Source organism: Stylophora pistillata, chromosome 7, assembly GCF_964205215.1.
Source record: "Stylophora pistillata chromosome 7, jaStyPist1.2, whole genome shotgun sequence".
NCBI classification, from domain to species: Eukaryota; Metazoa; Cnidaria; class Anthozoa; order Scleractinia; family Pocilloporidae; genus Stylophora; species Stylophora pistillata.
The window spans coordinates 6,090,062-6,109,476 of NC_142525.1; the positions used below are offsets into that span (position 1 = coordinate 6,090,062).

Genomic DNA, 19,415 nt, shown 5'->3' on the forward strand with positions numbered 1-19,415 from the left:
TGACTGTTGACCCAAAAATCCGGACCAAAATATCGAAAAAGAAAGAGTAAGAAACCCAGAAATGGATAACGCGCTAAAGTGTCCACGTTTCAACAAAGTAAGCGGTCAGAAAACATGTAGTGCACTGTGGAAGTAAGGAGAGATAATTTTAATGACAATTAAACGGTATTTTTACTTTCTAAGAGCGCTCTAATTATTTCCATACAAACTCGTATATTTTCACCATGACGCGGCTTATTTCGCCAAGTGATCATCTTGCAGCTGGAGCTTGGACTGCCTTTGGTCCGCTTGATGTTGTATCGATATTGTACGGGAGAAATTCTATCTTGGTCACTCAAATGAGTTAAAGAATTAAACGCGAAAAACAGAACCAGCTTACCTCTCAGCCTACCTAAAATTTATATATTTCTTCATGGAAAGTGCTGACTTACGATATATTTACACACGAGTTTGTTTTACGATGAGGAACGAGCAAGGCTTTGCAAACGAGTGAGTCAAACTCCCTTGTGGACAGAGTCTCTTCAAATGACACAAAAGTATTGAATGTAGTGGCTCGTAATAGCGGGGAAAACTAGCTTTAGTGCGAGCACACCACGCCAAGCGCGCACTAAGGACTGTCAACCTGTCCTTCTCAACCATCTTCAATTTCTATACTCTGACTCAATTCTATTTAGTTACATCAGACTCATTTCATTCTGGGTAACTCTAGTGGACTGATTCTAACTCTGATTGATTGTTCTCTCTCTTCTACTGAAGGAGCATGCTGGCCAACTGATCTTAGAATATGAACATTTGTCGTGAAACTCTAACCTAAATACTTTGATAATAATCTAAAAAATAAAAAGTCAACGTATGTGGATCAAACCAAGGTAATCTTTGAGTATTACTTAAGCCAAAACAAGAACTTAAGATGTCTAGGTCCGAGGTAAGGTCAGTAGAAAACCTGAGCACGTGCACTCAGACCACGTACGGCAGATCTTTTCAGATCATTAACGTGGCTACAATATGTTTCAAGGGGTAGTTGTGCGTTAGTTTCTGCATTCTTAGAAAAGAAAATCTCAGCTCAGACTATTCAGATGTATAATCAAACTAACTAGTTGTGGTGTCGTCCTCCTTTGCTCTCGGTGGATCTGCCCCGGGGTATTTTCCTTACTCTCTTGCTGGGATGAATTTGGTGCGATCCACCTACGTCGTGGATTACCAGTGGTAGCTCTGGGATAGAGCTGCGCGAAATGCTCGTTAGCGTCATGGTACTTCCAGTCTGAATCTGCTTCCTTGAAGCGTAAGAACATCTCTCTAACCTTCCTTTCGGCACGTTTCTCTGGAATGCTATTGGGGTAGAAGCTAACTTTTTTCTCTTTATTTTCCTCTTGTTCATTCTGGTTTTTAGCAACGCTGACTCCTTGGTCTTCGTGGATTCCTTCGCCTCTGCCGTCTCCATTGCTGTTCCTTTGGATTTGGTCTCCACTGGTGTCTTCACTATCACGCAATCCCGGGAAGAACTCCATAAAAATCTTCAGAGCCCACATCGCCTCACGTTCTTCAAGAGTGTATTCATCTACAAAATAATACTTATAAACGTGATTTAATGACTTCGGTATATACCTAGACTTTCACTCAACTGAACGAGCATCATGATCAGTTGATTCATGGTCACGTGCACCTGATCAAATTCAAATATATCCCAACCGGGATATTATTGCCTACTTGTTGCCCGCGCGCCGAATGCAACAGCATGCTTTCGGTATATGATTGACTGAGAGAAAGCATAGATATTTAACAAAGGAGTAAAGGTATATATGGTCCCCCAAGAAACTAGTTAGTTTTGTTTTCCCTCCAGTCCTGATGTTTCCCGAGACGAAGTTAAGGGAAACACAAGGACTCTCGGGAAGACAAAACCAACCGTTTCCCTTGGGACCATTCATAGACACCACTGGGCACGGCAGATTGAACATCATCTGCTGACGGAGAACAACAGTGACAATAACAAATCAAAACAAAAATAAATCGAAACGAAAAAGACCAAAACAAAAAGATAAAAGACACCAATTAAAAGTGTATTTCAAAAGTCTTAAAGTGACAGTCCTTGAGCATTCAAAATCAGCGGAAAATTCAGGTAAACATTGTCTGTGAAACAAATATTGTAATCAATTATACCACGTCGCGACTAATTGTTTCGTTCAACGAGATCGTGTGACTCATATCCGCAACACTAGCAAAGACAGGAAAATTAAAAGTTCAACACATGTTCCGCAGTTTTCAAACAATTATATCTATGCAATTTTATCCAATAGTTGGAGCGTCTTGTTTCAAATCAGAACACCAGTCTCTGCTGGCTGGAGATCAATGATATGTACCAAAGCTTTGATGAAATCAGCCTGTTTCAAGTATTCTTAGATTAATAACCTCGAATTGAACAATATACAACAAAAACCTAACAGTACCTTCTAAGAAATCTAGATCCTTGAACAAGGATTTCCTTATGAAAATCACCATGGTAACTAAAAAAAGCATGGTTCCTAGAACCGCCAAGTTGTAAAGTTTCGACTTGGCCCGCGCAGCGCTTGCCTTTTCGAAGTACTCGTTGAGCTCTTTTAGATTAGTTGCCGGTGCTCCTCTTTCTTGGGGATCCTGCCCTGCCATGCTGCACACGTAGTAGTCTTCCTGCCAGAATGCCGCCCACAACCAGACAGACACACCCACTAACCACTTAACTATGGTGGGAAAGGTCACGTGACAGAAGAAGCCAAAATGACAATAATCCCGGACTAGACACCTTTCGCAAACGTCCCGGATGTCTACGACGAGTAGCGAGCTGACGAAGAAAATGATGAAGGCCGGAAGGTACAGCCAGCAGCTGCCAACCATTTGATTTGTCTTAGAGGGGCAGCGAAAGGCTGCGGAATTGAGCACAAGTTCAAGCAAACGCATGGCGAGTAAAACAACCGCGTACGTCAAATTGGTGCTCTTGTTAGTGAATCTGCTTATGATGCCTTTTTTTCCACCAGGTGCAGAGTGTGTATTCATGACGTTGCCTCCAGTCCATTTGAGATGTTCAGGCATAACGCTGAGATCTAAGGCCTCGATATCCTGGGCTGTTTCGATCCAAGGTGGCTTAGCCCCAGATTCTTCCTCTCTGGCAGGCATTTTGGTTTGACGGTGGAGCTGCAACATTACATTGATGGAAAGTTTAAGTAAGTCAGTGCTTTCTACTGCCTAAAGTTTACGTTCTTTTGGGTTTTTCAAGCAAGCGTAGGCAAACACGAGACAAGCGCATGATGGACGAGCAACTTTTACCTGTTTCCCCTCTGCGCCGCCTACGAATAAGCACTGCACTTGGGACAGGAAAGTTTATGAACGTCGCGATCCCGTTACAATCTTTATTCCAAGAATTTCGCAAGCTGCAACGATTCATAAGTAGTTGGATATCTTCAGGGAAATCAGAGATGTAAAATCTTTCGAAAGCGCGGGTTCAGACTTGGAAGGGACGTACCCTCTCAGGCTAGAGCTCGCAGTCTCAGATTAAGAGGAGGTCAGTGAGATCAAAGGTTTGCCAATTCAATTGAAAAAAGACGAAAGAAACAAATGGTGACAACCAGAAGACTATGCTGTTTCGTGTCTGCAAAAAAATGAAATTAATGAATCAACATCCAATTTGACCGTCGTTGTCAACGTGGGACTCTTAAGCCAACATTGAACTGGCTGACAACATCGGACTAGTGACAAAAAATTCAATTTAACTGGTGCCAACACTGGACTACATTATCAAGTAGTGTTTTTGATAAGTCTTAACTGGCTGTTGCTGTTTGCAATTAGTCGTGCAATCCCGCCAGTTTCTCGGTAATTTCTCGATAATTTCTCTCTGAAATCTTACAGAAATCTTTGCTCCTCAGGAAAACATGAAAGATGATGCGGTTTACCGCGAGAGTGAAGCATTGGCCTGTATGACGCCCTTCTCATCATCCAATCCATGATTGTTGGCGAATTTGGTACGCTTTGTAAAGGATTCAGCATCGAAAGACTCATCGCGGCGTTCAACTGAAATCATTACGTCAAGAAATTGCACAAGTATCGCTGCGATCCTAGTTGAAAGAGTAGCCACATCTTGAAACGAGCAGGTGACGATTGAAAAACCTCCCAAAAGAGGTCAAATCGCGGTAATTGAGAACTTCATGTGAACGGATGTTACTAATGTTGGAGAATGGTAATGAAGAACGGGGAAGGGGGAATAAGATATAGAAAATAGAAAATGAGGAATAGGGAATGATAAATGAGGAATGGAAAATAAGGAATGGTAAATGGAGAATATTGAATGAGGAATGGGAAATGAAGAATAAGTAATGGAAAGGGAAAACGGAAAGTAAGGAATGGGGAATTGGGAATGGGGAACGCGAAAACAGATGAGAAGTTGAAAATGGGAAACTAATATTTTTGGAGATTTTACGTTTACAATGCGAGATAGATATTTTCAGCGTTAATTATCGATATCCACGCTTTCTTTCCAAAAAGTTCAGAGGAGAAATTAAGTAACAATAAATTGATGTTAACACCTAAAGAATGTTTTAACTTTATTTGTTTCCATAACAAGTGATAGGTAGAATTAGATTTGTTGCGATTATTGGAAAAGCTATATTGCTGTTTACCTGAAAAACTAGTAAATTGGAAGTTACAACAACAACAACAACAACTTTATTTATACTAGATCAATTGGAGCTTGTTAGGCTCCTAGCCTTACAAAAAGGCTAGCTGTTAACCAGAGTCCAAGTCCCTACTCAACTCTGAATGACAAGCGAGCCCACAGTCGAATATCCTATGAAGGTCGATCGTAGACTAACTGTTTGAATCGTCGTTTCTTTATGGCGTTTCGTCGTTTCCGCGCTCCGCTACTACTTGTCGAGTCACTGTTTTCCGAGTTCGACTCGCCGTTGTAGAGGTCGACTCATCGCCTCGTGGGTTCGTTTCGTCGTCTTGTCAGTTCGATTCGTCGGCTTTACGAGTCGGACTCATCACCGACCACATCGGTTCGTCGTCGTTTGTCGTTTTCCCATTTCGTTATGGCGTTTCATCGTTTCGTTATGTCGTTTCGTCTTTTCGTTATATCGTTTCGTCGTTTCAAGGCAAAGTAAAGACTCTTAAACATAGCGACTACACTAGGTGATGGTTTCGCGCCAGTCTTCACATTCGATTACGTCATGCCCCTAGCAGATCGCTGTTTCATTTGCAGTTTGTATTTTTGGTGGTTTCGGCAAAACAGCCCTTACGAAGCTCGACGATTGGCCACAGAATCGAAATATTTTATGTAATGCTAAGCAATTAATGTTCAGCTAGAGTGTCTGATGTTCTGCAACGCTATTCGACGTAACGCTACACCATTTGTGTGTTCAGTGTACCATTGCACATTGCGCTGAGCCATTTCAAGCAATACTACATTGTTTGTAGGTACGCTGTACCATTCTACATTACGCTGAGCCATTTCACGCAGCGCTACACCCTTTACGTGTACGCCGTGCCTTTCGACATTATGCTGAGCCTTTTCACGCAAAGCTACACTGTATGAATGCTGTACCACTCGACATTACGCTGAGCCATTTCATGGAACACTACACCGTTTGTGCGTGCGCTGTGCTACTCGATATAACCCTGAGCCATCTGACGCGACGCTACACCGTTTGTGTACTGTATTGCAAATGAGCGCTAGGCTATTCACAAATGAGCTAGCCCATTTCACAATTTCATGCTCCAACTCGACATGGGCAACTTGACCGTTCATCATTTGGCTAAACTATTCAAGTTTAGGGTGTTCTGTTTCGTGAAGGAAAACTAAGCTGTCTATAATTTGGCCATGCCATTCCTTTATTAGCTATGCTATCATGCAACTGATCCTTGCACTTTTGGTGGTGACAAACTCACGGAGCGATGAGTCGACTTCTAAAGCGGCGAGCCGAACTCGGAAAGCAACAACTCGACCAGTAGTAACGGAGCGCGGAAACGACAAAACGCCATAACGAAACCCTATGAGTCGAACATTTTGTCCACGATCTACCTTCATAGCGCAGGCGTTACTCTTGAACTTCCAAGGGTTTCCAGCAAAGGGTTTTCCTTCCTTTTATCAACCGCTAAACAAAGTTAATAAATCATTTTGATCTATTTCAGAGGTGCAGTGTATTGATTATACACTTACCTATATTAATTATTGATGACAACCTAGTATAGTGTTATAAACCTGTGAGCCAACGAGCCATGCGAGCCAAGGATGAGCCATACGAGTCATGCGAACCACAGTCAAAATGTTAAGAATTTTTATTTGCTACATTTACATTTATTTATTACATTTACTCTTTGAAGTAGAAATACCTAAAATAACACGACAACAAGGCAATCGTTTCAAACTGATGAAATCCTAAGCAATCTTTTTGCATGTCCACGCAGATACTGAAAGAAATCTACTAAAAAATTCCTTAAAAAATCAATTACTTACATTGAAGTGGTGATTTTTGTGTGGCTTACACAAAGTGTGTAGCCACACTATGGTACGATCGGATATATTTACTACCGAATCCACCGTAGTGTGGAATGGGCACGAATTTTCATATCGCTGCCCCGCCCACTTTTGTTGAGGAATACCTGAAATTCCTTTCTCCTTCGTCGCGGTGTGATATTAATGGCAGAGTATACGAGCAGCAAAGCGGGAAGAGTTTACATCAGAGGAAAGGCTTTATCCGAAGACATGAAAATGACCATTATTCAAGATATAGATGAACAGGGTGGAGATATTGTAACTGGGTATATTTCAGGAAATTTTTCCAACGTCGCTATAAAATACAAGGTCAAGCATGACATTGTGAAAAAAATATGGAACAACTTTACTAGTAGTGTCATCGAGCTAGAGGAAAAAGCCAAAAGCGGTGGTGTGAAACATCTTCAACCCGACGATAATGAGTTAATAAAATTTTTAAAGACTGACCGAGCATCGATGACCACAGGTGAGCTATACAAGCATGTGGATACTTTTTGTAATGTTGCTGGCGGCACATCTTTCACCGCCATAAAACGAGCTGTACAAAACGATTTGGGAAACGGAAAGTGGACATGGAAGAAGATGACGCGACCTGCAGCTGAAAAGTTTACGGTACCCAATATAAACTATTGTCAGAATTATATTGATTACATATATTCAGTGAATCCTCATCAACTGAAGTTTTTTGATGAGTCCGAAATCAAACCTCCTGACGTGGGAAACCCCAGATACGGACATAGCTTGGTGGGAACTCCGGCCGTCAAGATCATGCGGCACATGACCTCTCCAACAATAACACTGAGCCTCATGTGTGGACTTGATGGTCTAATATGCGCGAATACTGTCAATGGAGCAGGTAACGCATTCACTTTATAAAACTTTTTTCAAGATGCTGTTAACGCGTTCTTACCCGATGGACGACCTCTGTTTCCGTATGGCGACCATATCATCGTAGATAACGCATCTGTCCATCATCATGGGGCAGGTCAAGCTCTCGGAGAATGAGTCGATAATATAGGGTGCTCATTGGTCTATTTTCCTACATATTCACCAGAACTCAATACTGCAGAAAACGTCTTTAACAAGCTCAAAACAATTCTTAAAAGATATGAATCTCGTATTCTTTTGCGAAACAGCCTGCACGTTGCTATTCTGGAAGCTCTCAAGGAAATAACTCCAGACGATATGCGTGGATTTTTTAAGCTTACTAACTATTTGGATTAAAATGAAAGAATCACCGAGATACTTTTGTAATTTCTATGGCTTCACTACGCTAATCGTAATTACTTCCAAAATGAAATCAACTCAGTAAATAAACCACATTTATTCAGTGATAATTTTCTATTTTTCTTCCTAGAACTTAACAAGAACCTATTATATTGACTTCTTGATGCATAGATCTGGTATTATTTGATTTATAAACGCAACGTTCCTTGAACACACATAAAAAAATGTCAACATAGTAATTATCAAGATTAAATCAATGTCGGCGAAGAAAGAGCGAAATCTTTATAATTTATTGATTAGTCTATAGTAGGTGTTACAACGTAAAATCCAGGCTTTCAGTGAGCATATAAACACAACGTTTCAGTCAACCTTTGATTAAGTGTCTATATGTAATTTACTTTTCAAGTAGTTCAGTGGCGGCAAACAATAAAGACAGACCTAATCCGAGTCGATTACGTTACTTAAAACCCTCGTTGTACTAGAACTAGTCGTCAGATTACTGGCAGTGGTCGTCGCAGATTTGAGCCTTTCTCTGATACCGAATTATAGTTGGTACCGTTCTTCAATTAATGATATTGGTTGTTCAGAAAAAAATGGCCTACCTGAATTTGGAAGCACGCCTATCCCAGGAAAAGTAATCCCTTTTTGTTCCCACAAACGCTTGAAGGGGTCTACATGTCTCGAGACTCTTGTCTGTTTGTTGCTCCTGCAAATTCTTCATCGTACTGTTTCAATAAATCTGGAATATCTCCTTTTTGTGGGACCTTTCCCCCACATATTTTTTCAAGTTTCCTTATGTCTGTTTGTACTAATAACCAGTTTGGAATTGAAGTTCCGTGCAACTCAGAACGCAAATGCTTCGAAGGATAGCTCTTAATTAAGTCCTTCTGGACTTCACCTGCAAAAGTGTTTATGCTGGCTTGATAACTTTCTTGCTTGGCGTTCTTATCATCTTCCAATCTATTCAAATTGTTTTTTTCGCTCTTTATTAGCATCTGTAACGACTTCTAGTATTTTTCTGTCTTGATGTTTCTTTATGTCTTTGCATATCGTCCCTGAAACTGACAAGGTGCAACACATAACTCGGTTGTGGCCTGAAGTATGGCAATTTGAACAGAGCGGTTTCTTATTATGAAATGGCGGCTGAAAACTTGCTTCGAGCTCTGCTAATTCTTTCTCTTTCATGGTCAGTACTTTCTTTGAGCCAGTACATCTTCTTCCATCTTTTTGAAAAATGTTTGAGTTGGCGTTTCATAAATGTACACATCATCTTGCTGCTTAGTACAAATACTACCGGCAGTAGTATCCGAGTTAAATAAACTTTCGAGTGGTCGACTCACTCCGCTGATCTTAGTTTTCTTCTCGTCTTGATGAATCTTAATTTTCCCGCCTTCGGGAGATGGAGAATAAGAGCTTCGTAAACGCTTCTGCGATTGAGATTTACTACTAGTATTCGGAGATGGAGAAAGGGCCAGCTCTACTATCGTTAGGGGTATCTTTTTTGGATTTTCTTTCCCTGAATCAATGGCTGTTTCGATCATATCTATGAAAGAATCCAAGTCAATACTCGGCAGCTCGATCCAATCCGACCCATCGTCCAAGTATTTGAGAGTGAATCAGTGTTTATATTTGGGAATTTTGTTAAAATGCGTTCGGTTAAACTTTCTAACGTTAAAAATTTGACTTCGTGAGACGAAAAGAACAGTGTTACCCATTTTCCTCTGGGTCCTTACACCTTAAACTGAAAACGCTCCATCTCAAACAGGTGAACAACAAAGATGTCGGCCTCAAAGGAATTTCAGTTATTTGTCAACAAAAGTGGGTGGGGCAGCAATGCGAAAATTCGTGCCTATTCCACACTACGGTGGATTCGGTAGTAGCAATTCTGAATCAATTTCACCTCGTGGAAGGGTTGGGTGGGGGGGGGGGGGGAGTACGGCTACACGAAGGCTAATTTCCTCAAAGATGTCGACGATACCGAGTATTTCTGCCACAGTTTCTTCCACGCCGAGTCCATCCCCTTCGGAAGTACTCAGGGTGGTTTTGAGGTAAGGAAATAAAGAAATTAGCTGATGTATATCTCTTCCCTTTACTAACCGTTGCTCGTGTTTGTCGGGTTGGTGGCGTAATTTAGGAGACTTGTTTTCGAATCCAGTGCCTTTTCTATTGACTTTGTAAAGACTTCGACGTGTTCTAGGACTTCTCTTATTGAACGCAATGTAGATCGTTGTTACGTTGAACGTTCGACTGAGTTATTTCTCTCTTTAATGATGCTTAAGGTAGAGAAAAAGTGAGGAAATACCTTTCATGATCTGTTTGTAAACTAAGAGTAATGACATAAGTTGTTTAGGTAATAGCATTCGTTTTCCAGTTATAAGCTGTAGCGAAAACTTTTCCAGAGCAGCTACAATCAGTTTTATCTCCTTTGCCCTTTGTAAGTTAACCTTTTCGCCCCAGTCCCCCGAAATGTGTTGTATCGTGATTCCACGAACTTTTAACCAACTTTGAATGGGGAAGGAGAGTCTGTTAATGATTTAGATTGTGGTAGAAACAGGACTATTATTCTCCACATAAATATAATTATGGCGCTGATTGTAGATAACATGATAAGAAATACAAACGCCGCCAGAGTACAGACAGCCTCTGATCGACATTGCAGTTTCTAGTTTCAAAGCCCTCGGCTTAATTTGACTTATCTCTGCATCACCGGTGCTGCATTCTGCCAGAGACTGGAGGCCAAGGATGACAGGACAAAGAGGTATGCCGTCATTCTTCACCAGGGTCACCCTTTGCTCCACAATCTAGTTGGCAGAAGTGATGGAAGTTAACGAGAACACCATTCAGAGACAGTCCGGAGCAACACTGGAGCAAGAGCTTTAGGAAGAACGCATTGGTCCTACCTTGAGAATTTTAGTCGGGGACGCAAGAAATCGGGACACCAGCCGTGGAATATTCTTCTTATGGCTAGCGTGGTCCAATGCTGCCAGTTTTTTTCTTTGTCTGGTTTACCCTTTGACAAATAAACAAACGGGGTAAAAAACTATGGTGTTGCGTTGATGGGATAATATAAAAAGGGAATTTGGTTTTACCAACTGAGTTGATAACGTAAATTACCCATCCCTAAGAGTTTCAAAGCTGATGTTTCGAGCGTTAGCCCTTAGTCAGAGTGAGTCAAAATGGTGTATCCTTTGACAGGCGAGTCAAGATGGATGACACTGCAACTCTTTTGTCTTCCAGAACATACTCTTATTGCTCGATTTCTTGGGCAGCGTTGTCATTTCATCTGAAGTTTGGGCTCCCGGGTGGGGTTTTCACACTTCTCTTTCTGTTTGTCCTATTTTAGCCCAGGAAAAAGTCCAAGTTAATGCCACAAGAGTCTGTCGTTCCCGAAATGTGTAAGAACCATTTGCGGGGAGAATTCGAAGTGAGACGAGTGTTCCACTATGTGGTCCGAAGTCGAATGGGATGTTGAGCACTGCGGAGCTGTTTGGACGCATTAAAAATGTTTTAGCGAGCGAAGTTAGGTAATGTCGAGAGTGATCGTGTATGCTGTGTCTAATCTTCGGTTTGGAGTTTACAAAATTAACACTGGGGACAAAACTGATACAGAATTCGATACCTATGACACAATTTATGACGGTGGTCGTAAGGAACTTCTCTAGGTGGAAAAAATACATTGGAATTGCAGATCTCCGATTTGCTGGGATTTAAGAAATTCTTCATTGCTTAAAACATACCTCGGGCTACATATCTAGGTATGGCCCCCACAATCTACTATTGAATATGCGTTATGTACTGTTTTCGGAGAACGATTAGGAAAACAATTCGCTCATTTTTATATCAACCGACGCGTATCACTACAACGCTTTAAATGTTGTTAAAATGAAATGAGAAAAAAGCGGGCCAGCAATCACTTCAGTTTAAGAGCGATATCGCACTTGACTGCTTTATAATTCTCTATTCATAAGGTAGTGACGATAGTTGGGTAGTAGGGGTGGGGGGTGGGGGGTGGAGACTCATGAATAGAATGCTTTTTCTTTTTATCTAAGAAGTATGAATGGCTTCTCAAGCAGAACTTGCCAGGTGGGAGGTCCCATGAGCCATACCATTGTTTAAATGATAAAACATAATAATTACCTTCGATCAGAGGTTTCAAACCTCAGTTAGAAACTGCTTGCCATTACACCTACCTTCGTTGAACTTTGTTCGGCCTCGCTAACCTTGGAATGCATCAATAAAACTGTAGTATACTGCAAATACCTCGCACCATAGTTAACTATGCTCGCATTTGACAACTTGTTTTGAGTTTGCTCAGAAACGAGCGTTGTTTAGCCACAAGTACAAGATGTAATTCAAATCCTGCAACTGTAAAACTTGTAAAAACTCAGCTTTTTCGGATTTTGCGTCGTTCAAATAAGCTACCTGAGAACGAGGGTCGATATCCGCGCCCGATATAATTTGCGCGCTGAATTGGACACGCAGATCATCTGTAGACATGCTGTGATACTTCATACACTTAGAACAGACGAGTCTTTTTCTTTACAACACCAAGAGAATATAAACTGCTACTCTGTTGATACTACTCAATAGTATAACCCTTTACAGCCTGACATCAGTCTGCATATTCTCCATACTGTTCTCTATACCTTTTTCAAGTTCATGAAAAGGAAAATGTGTTAAATAATCGAGTTTATTTAGTTGGTGATCTTTTCCTTTATTCTCCTGACCCTAATGTGAGATTTAGAGGTGATATTGTAAGGAGAAATTAGATGTTGGTCACTTTTAGTGAGTGAGAGGGTTACGCACTTTTTTTTTAATCTGTGCGCGCTTTAAATAAATCTATGTTTTCATTTCTGTACAATGTATTCGGCTATATTTTCATCTTGAATTTGTCTGGACTGTAACGCGCATGCGTTTAAGATAGTTTTGTGGAACATAAAACAAGGACATTGGCCTGACTACTCCCCCTCTCAGTGGCTGCGTCCCCTGTCAGGAGGCAGCGAAGTTCCTCGAGCATTTTGTTTTTTCATGTAAAATATCGTGTAGATTCTGGAAAAACTTTTTATCCTAGCTTAAAGATAACTGTACTTAACAATTATTCCCCGAGCGCGCGTTGGATATAAGATGATAGATAGCCCACTCGGCGCTACGCGCCTTCTTGGCTATAATCATCTCATATCCAACAAGCGCGAGTGGAGTAATTGTTTTATTTTAAAAAACGCTCCCAAGATATTAGACAAATCTTCTCTACTTTATTTTGTAAGAAGAAACCGGATGTTACAATGTACAGATATTAGATTATGGTATATTGGCTCATATACCATAATGGCTAAGCCAATGGAAAGTCTTGAATTGCATTATCCAATGATCAAGTTTTTAATAAAAAAAGATATATGTACTTTTAGCAGCCTCGTGTTGTTCATTCTCTATGTTGTCTTACTGACTGTAAATGTTAACTTAATGCAATCATTCCAGTTCTTATTTAGTTTTTTTAATTGTAAGTGAAACAGTGTGAGTGTTTTATCTTATCAAATGTATTGCTAATTGATTATCTATGCGGTCTAAACTATTGTAACAAAATGCTGTAAAAATAAAAGTAATTATAAAGAAAAACAAAACCAAACAACAACAACAACAAAAACAAAACCAAACAACAACAACAACAAAAACAAAACCAAACAACAACAACAACAAAAAACAAAACCAAACAACAACCACAACAAAAAAACAAAACCAAACAACAACAACGAAAAAACAAAACCAAACAACAACAAAAAAAAAACAAACAACAACAACAAAAAAAACCAAAACCAAAAAACAACAACAACAAAAAACAAAACCAAACAACAACAACAACAAAAAAAACAAAACCAAACAGCAACAACAACAAAAAACAAAACCAAACAACAACAACAACAAAAAAACAAAACCAAACAACAACAACAACAAAAAAACAAAACCAAACAACAACAACAAAAAAAACAAAACCAAACAACAACAAAAAAACAAACATCAACAACAAAAAAAAAACAAAACCAAACAACAACAACAACAAAAAACAAAGCCAAACAACAACAACAAAAAAAACAAAACCAAACAGCAACAACAACAAAAAACAAAACCAACAACAACAAAAAAACAAGGACGGCGCCCACCATGGTAACTGTTGACAGCTTTAGATCTAAAGCTGCACCAGAAGAAAAGCAACCTGCAATGTGACTATTACTGTGGAAGGCAACAGATACAATACGTGTTCAGTGCTAATCCTTCTTTCCTTCTTGCAATCTATCGGTTTCAATTCAAACTCCAAGAGTGTGCTCCGAACCAAGCTCCTACACGTTCATTTCTCTTGGGAGCAACCTTTGAAGACGTCTAAGACGAGCTAACTTGCCTCCATCTGGCCCAGAGCTTGGTTGACATTATTGGTGACCTAAACTGTATTGTTGGTGCGACATCATTAGATTGCAGCACTCAAAAACTACTAGACCTCTGTGATAGTTACCAGTATAGGTGATTAATTGATCAGCCAACACGTATAATACAGCTTACATCATCTATTATTGATGCGTTTTTAACTAATCATCCGTGGAATTTTTTGGACTCTGAAGTCACTGATATCGGAATCTGTGATCACTGTCTGGGTTATGCAATAAGAAAGATTTGTATCCCCAAATCAAATCCAAAGACTGTAACGAGCAGATGCTTTAAAAATTTTATTCCACATAGTTTTCGAACTAATTTATCTATGGTCCCGTGGCATCTGATTGAACAGGAGCAAAATCCTGACATTGCTTGGGATATATGGCAACATATGTTCTTAGAAATTGCTGATAGCCATGCACCACTAAAGAAGAAGAGAGTGAAAGGAATCTCTTCCCCCTGGATTACTCCAGAGCTAAAAAGGCTAATGTTTCAGAGAGACAAACTCAAAAAGCTGGCCTCAGGACGGAACTGAGAAAAATTTCAGCTTTGTCCAAGTGCATGGAATATGTAGTGTTGCAATACGCTTTTCACAACGGATGCGGCAGCAGGGAAAATCAAGCTGATTACTGGTTTGTCGGGGACAACGAACTTTTTAAGTCATCTGGGCATTTTATATGACAACTTTGGCATAGGTTGTAAAGGTAGTACTTCTCAGACAATTACGCCAGAGGGGGTAAGTAAGAATGTCGAGAAGGGGAACGACTACATCAAATCTACGGTAAGAAATGTAAAAGAAACAAATCACCTCAAAGAAGGTTCAGCAACGAATGGTCCTCAGGGAACTGTGTCTAAAAAGACGCAAGATTCTGTCGAGCTCTTGTTGAATGGTGTAAACAACCTCATAAGAAATATCACAAATGTCAGCCTAGAGTACAAAGATAGCATTGACTGGCAAACTTTAGTAACAACTCAAGTAGAGAACCTAAATGCGGTATCGCATTTTAAACATGAGACATTTAACACCTTTCAATATGCGATGGACTTTGGTACGATATCGAAGGAATTTTTAAAGCGAATAACTAAATGGGGGGGCTAAATACTATACTCATCCATCTTCCTACGACACAGTGCCCCAAACGGGAATGTCATTCAAGGAGGTGCAGTTTATGACTCCACTTCTTTCTGTGGGGCTATCGAGAAAGGATGAAGAAGTAATGAAGGAATGGTTGGAGAATTAATGTGCGGTGAGGCAAAGAACTGTGAGGAGTGAAAGGACGAAAGACAAGGCAGGAACCTTGCCCCCGGCAGCGTACGCCAAGCCAAAGCCGGATGTTACTCCATAGGTACGATTTCCCGATGACCAAGACGACAGAACCCTCCCTGCCTCCTCTGAGGTCAACCCTCTAGTCTCCGATGTGTCATTAAGTTTCATAAGCGATTCCAACATTCCACAAGTGAAGCTCGCGTCTGCTGCTGATTTCAACCAGGTGGAGGAGTACGAAAGCGATTCTGAAATTAGCGACGTTGATACGGATAGTGACTCAGAGGACCTTATCATCAGTAAACCAGTAGTAACAAGGTCCGGAAGGCAAGTCAAGGTGTGGACACGGTTTGATGTCTAGGCAAAAAAGGTACCCGAAACAAGCTAGACTATACATTGAAGGATTTTGAGGCGTCAAGCATGGCTATATTTTGAGACAATTTAAAAGGCATATAAAACCATATAAGGACAAGCAGGTCACCACTCCTACAAGTAAATGTAAGAATGCATGACGTAAGTTAAGTTGTGTATGGCCTTGTATTGAATCCTTTTTCGTAGTTCACAATTCTAGCGTAAAATAATATTAGAAGTGGTATGATTTATCAAATATTAACTTTTTTCAAAGAATAACTCATTTAAGCCTGAGATGACCATAACACCTTTATTTTGCTTTAAAGATTAAAAAAACACAGGTTTATTAATATTTAACCTTTCGGAACCAAAGAAATTAATTTTTAACTTTTTTGTTAACCGTAACTGTTAAAAGTTAGCCAATAGCCGTAAAAGAGCCAAAGTTTTAGCCGATAACCGTAAAAGGCAGCACCCCATTGAGACCCTGTTTTAAGGCGTGTAAGTCATTTGTACCCCTTGATACTAGAGTGAACATGTACAATGCACTGATGATGCCATATTTTAATTACTGTGGTGCTGTATGGGGTAATATCAATAAGGGACTAGCAAACAAACCTCAAAAGCTGCAGAATTGGGCTGCTAGAATTCTCACCTTTTCTAATTATGACGTTCGCTCAGGTATTTTGTTGGATGAACTTGGCTGGGAAAGGCTGGAATATGTAAGACTTAAACAGTTGGCTGTGACAATGTATAAAATCCATAATAATCTGTCCCCATCGTATCTGAAGCGGATCTTTACCAACGTCTCAAATGCACATTCACACAATCTTAGAAATCCTGAGTTAAATTATTATGTCCCCAGACCCAGAACTGAGTCTGCAAAAGGGAGCCTACACTGTGAAACAGGATTCCCTCAGAGATTAGAAAACTGCCTAGTTTAAATGTTTTAAAAACTTCATTTCATGGGAAAGATTTTTCTGATACGCCATTGTAACTTTTTGTAATTTTTTCAGTGAAAAAGAAACATAGTCAACATAAGAGTTTCAACTTTTCCGTTCCGTTCTCCTATTTACATGGAAGGAAACCAAACTATTTTTTTCTTCGTCGTTTATGTAGTGATGACGGATTTCCATCACAAATCAGAGTCAATGTGCCAGTATTTCGATACACGTGGTTACCCTGATTCTTTCGTTCAAGCAGGTTACCACCGCGCCCAACTTATTGATCGACATTTTGCACTACAAACGTCGCAAAAGGAAGCTTCCGACTGCATTCCATTCACTCTCACGTTTCACCCTCACAATTCTCGCGATTGAGAATTCTCGTTTCGTTAAAATTCATTAAAACTAATATAACGGTTCGAACACCAAGGTTAAAAATCTTACATTACGAACAAGAAGGTGAAGTCCAGATCGCTGGATCAACAGTGTCGTTAAACCCATTTCTCGAGCTAAAGCATTACAGTCCGTATGTTTCAGCGAATTCTTCTAAGCAGCTTTCACCAGGCGCACGTGAACCAGTTAGCGCATGACCAGACAATACCTACTGCTGCTGACCAGTTTCGTGGAAAAATGAGAAAGCAATCTCCGCGGCAAAATCCAGCGCATGCGTATATATTATTCAGCACTGTTATCTCCAAACACATGTTATGTGATTTTTTATTTTAAATCTGTGTTACCAAAACTTGCATTTTAAAATTTCCAGTAATCTGCGTTTTTACATTGCTGCTCACCTTTTATGGGCCAAGAAACACGGTTTTAGGCGCCGTCAATTTTTAAAACAGCCGAGTAATCAGGCCAAACACCTGATGAATGGCGTGCGTGGGGCAGAATTAATGCACAGCTCGCCAATAGCTTCCTCTCTGGTCATCACAAAAAGACAGAAAAATCATAATTTGAATCAAGAATAGTTTTATTTGTGACTCCAACTTGTGCATACAGATATACAAATCGTCAAAAGATAAATCAAAATGAAACTATGATGAACCGGTGGATAACCTGTGCAGAATATGACAAGAATATACAGTAGTGGATTGAACTAAAAGCCAATGATCCTTTAATTTCAAGAAAAAGAAATTTGAATTGAGCCGTTATCCACACAAGAGTCTTAACCAATTCGTCTGCCATATTCAAATGTATCATATGATCTCTCTGGCCCTGCTGGCGCAATCCCGTAGAAAACTGTACCCAGCTCCCCATCCTTAACCCCCCCCCTCCAGAAAGACAACTTCTGTCTCATGCAAAGCCTCTCTCACATCAAGACTGACAACAGCCACTGCTCACCCTCCCAATATTTTCCTTTTTCTGTGTCATCTTTGTTAGTAAATTCTCCCTCTTTCTAACTGACGGCTTTTCCTAAAATACTCACCTGAGGGCTTAATGTATACCCAGTTCCCATGGAGAAACAGGAAAGGAAAAAAAAACCCTGTCGACTGGCAAAGAAAACAGGGACACGATCAATCGGGAATGAATTCAAAGTGAGAATAATTGCATTAAGTCACTCTTGCGCCATTATCTACAGTCGTATTAGTCACTCTCGTTCCCAGGACCTTTTCTACAGTGGCTCACAAGGGTCACTACATAAAAAAGGTAAACTGCATATTAAACAGTGCATCATATACACACAAAAAAAATGTAGCTGCAAATAAGAAAAATATGTTGCTGCAAATAAAAAAAAAATATATATGTTGCTGTAAATAAAAAAAGATCTTGCTGCAAATAAAAAAAGATGTAGCTGCAAATAAAAAATGTTGCGGCAAATGAAAAAAAGATGGTACCCAGTCTTGCTCCTTTCAAGCCTCGTGCTAAAACACTTCACCGAGATCGCCCTGTTTTGTCCTAGTTGCGGGAAGCCAGCAAAGAATCAAAGTTTTGCTCAGCTTGTGGCTTTTCCCTACAGCATTCGAGTGTTCCATGCCCCTCAGGGATCGGCTCTGAAGCGGAGCAACCTGCAGTGAAGACTCCAATATAATTTCAGGAATTTTTAAAATGAAAGGGTGAGAGCAGAAAGGAACATTCGAAGGCAAAATCTACCAGGAAAGTGGAAAGAAATGTTTCTATAAACATGGGCATCATCACTGCCAGAGGGAAAAGCCACAAACTGAGCAAAACTTTGATTCTTTGCTGGCCTCTTTCCCACATCGAGGACAAAACATGGCGATCACAGTGAAGTGTTTTTGCACGAGGCTTGAAAGGAGCAAGACTGGGTACCATCTTTTTTTTATTTGCAGCAACATTTTTTATTTGCAGCAACATCTTTTTTCATTTGCAGCAACATAATTTTTTTTATTTGCAGCAACATCTTTTTTATTTGCAGCCACATTTTTTGTGTGTATATGGTGGTGCAGTGTTTAATATGCAGTTGACTTTTTTTATGTAGTGATCCTAGTGGGCCACCGTACTTTTCCCTTCCAGTGCGGGTGGAGTTGGGGTGGGAACTAGGGGAAAAGGCCCAAGGAACGAAGTTGTCACATCAGTGACAAACTCGACTGAGCGTGTCGTGTACCAAATTTCTTTTTTTTCCACATTTTGACGTCATCTGCTATCTATAACGAAGCATATGCAGGGCAATGTGGAATCCGAAGTTTGTAAGTCTCACCATGGCCTAGGGAGCGATTTTTGTATTAAATAATTAAAA

General features: G+C 40.2%; 3 protein-coding genes and 1 pseudogene across 3 annotated transcripts in view; 1 reads left to right on the forward strand and 3 right to left on the reverse strand.

The window, feature by feature from the left end:
- The window catches only part of LOC111341973 (elongation factor G, mitochondrial), a 91,236-nt gene extending 74,000 nt beyond the window's left edge, over nt 1-17,236 (reverse strand). Inside the window, exon 1 of the mRNA XM_088727355.1 lies at nt 17,165-17,236. Coding sequence (XP_088583481.1) covers nt 17,165-17,221 — 57 coding nt within the window. The 5' untranslated portion in view covers nt 17,222-17,236. The remainder of the gene's footprint in view (nt 1-17,164) is intronic.
- The window catches only part of LOC148726361 (uncharacterized), a 357,363-nt gene that overhangs the window by 37,696 nt on the left and 300,252 nt on the right, over nt 1-19,415 (reverse strand). The window lies entirely within an intron of this gene.
- LOC111343094 (uncharacterized) lies at nt 134-3,165 on the reverse strand. Its single transcript, XM_088727395.1, has 2 exons — nt 2,445-3,165; nt 134-1,558 (listed from the first exon to the last, which is right to left on the reverse strand). Exons 1-2 carry the CDS (start codon nt 3,145-3,147, stop codon nt 1,059-1,061), a joined length of 1,203 nt encoding a protein of 400 aa, XP_088583521.1. The 5' UTR covers nt 3,148-3,165; the 3' UTR covers nt 134-1,058.
- LOC148726363 (uncharacterized) lies at nt 6,662-15,789 on the forward strand (annotated as a pseudogene).

What these genes read in the sequence shown, in the direction of transcription:
- LOC111343094 (XM_088727395.1), bottom strand. Translation starts at nt 3,147, where the DNA reads ATGCCTGCCAGAGAGGAAGAATCTGGGGCTAAGCCACCTTGGATCGAA. An exon ending in GGATCTAGATTTCTTAGAAG is followed by an intron (nt 1,559 to 2,444) that starts GTACTGTTAGGT and finishes ATTATTTTGTAG; the next exon opens with ATGAATACACTCTTGAAGAA.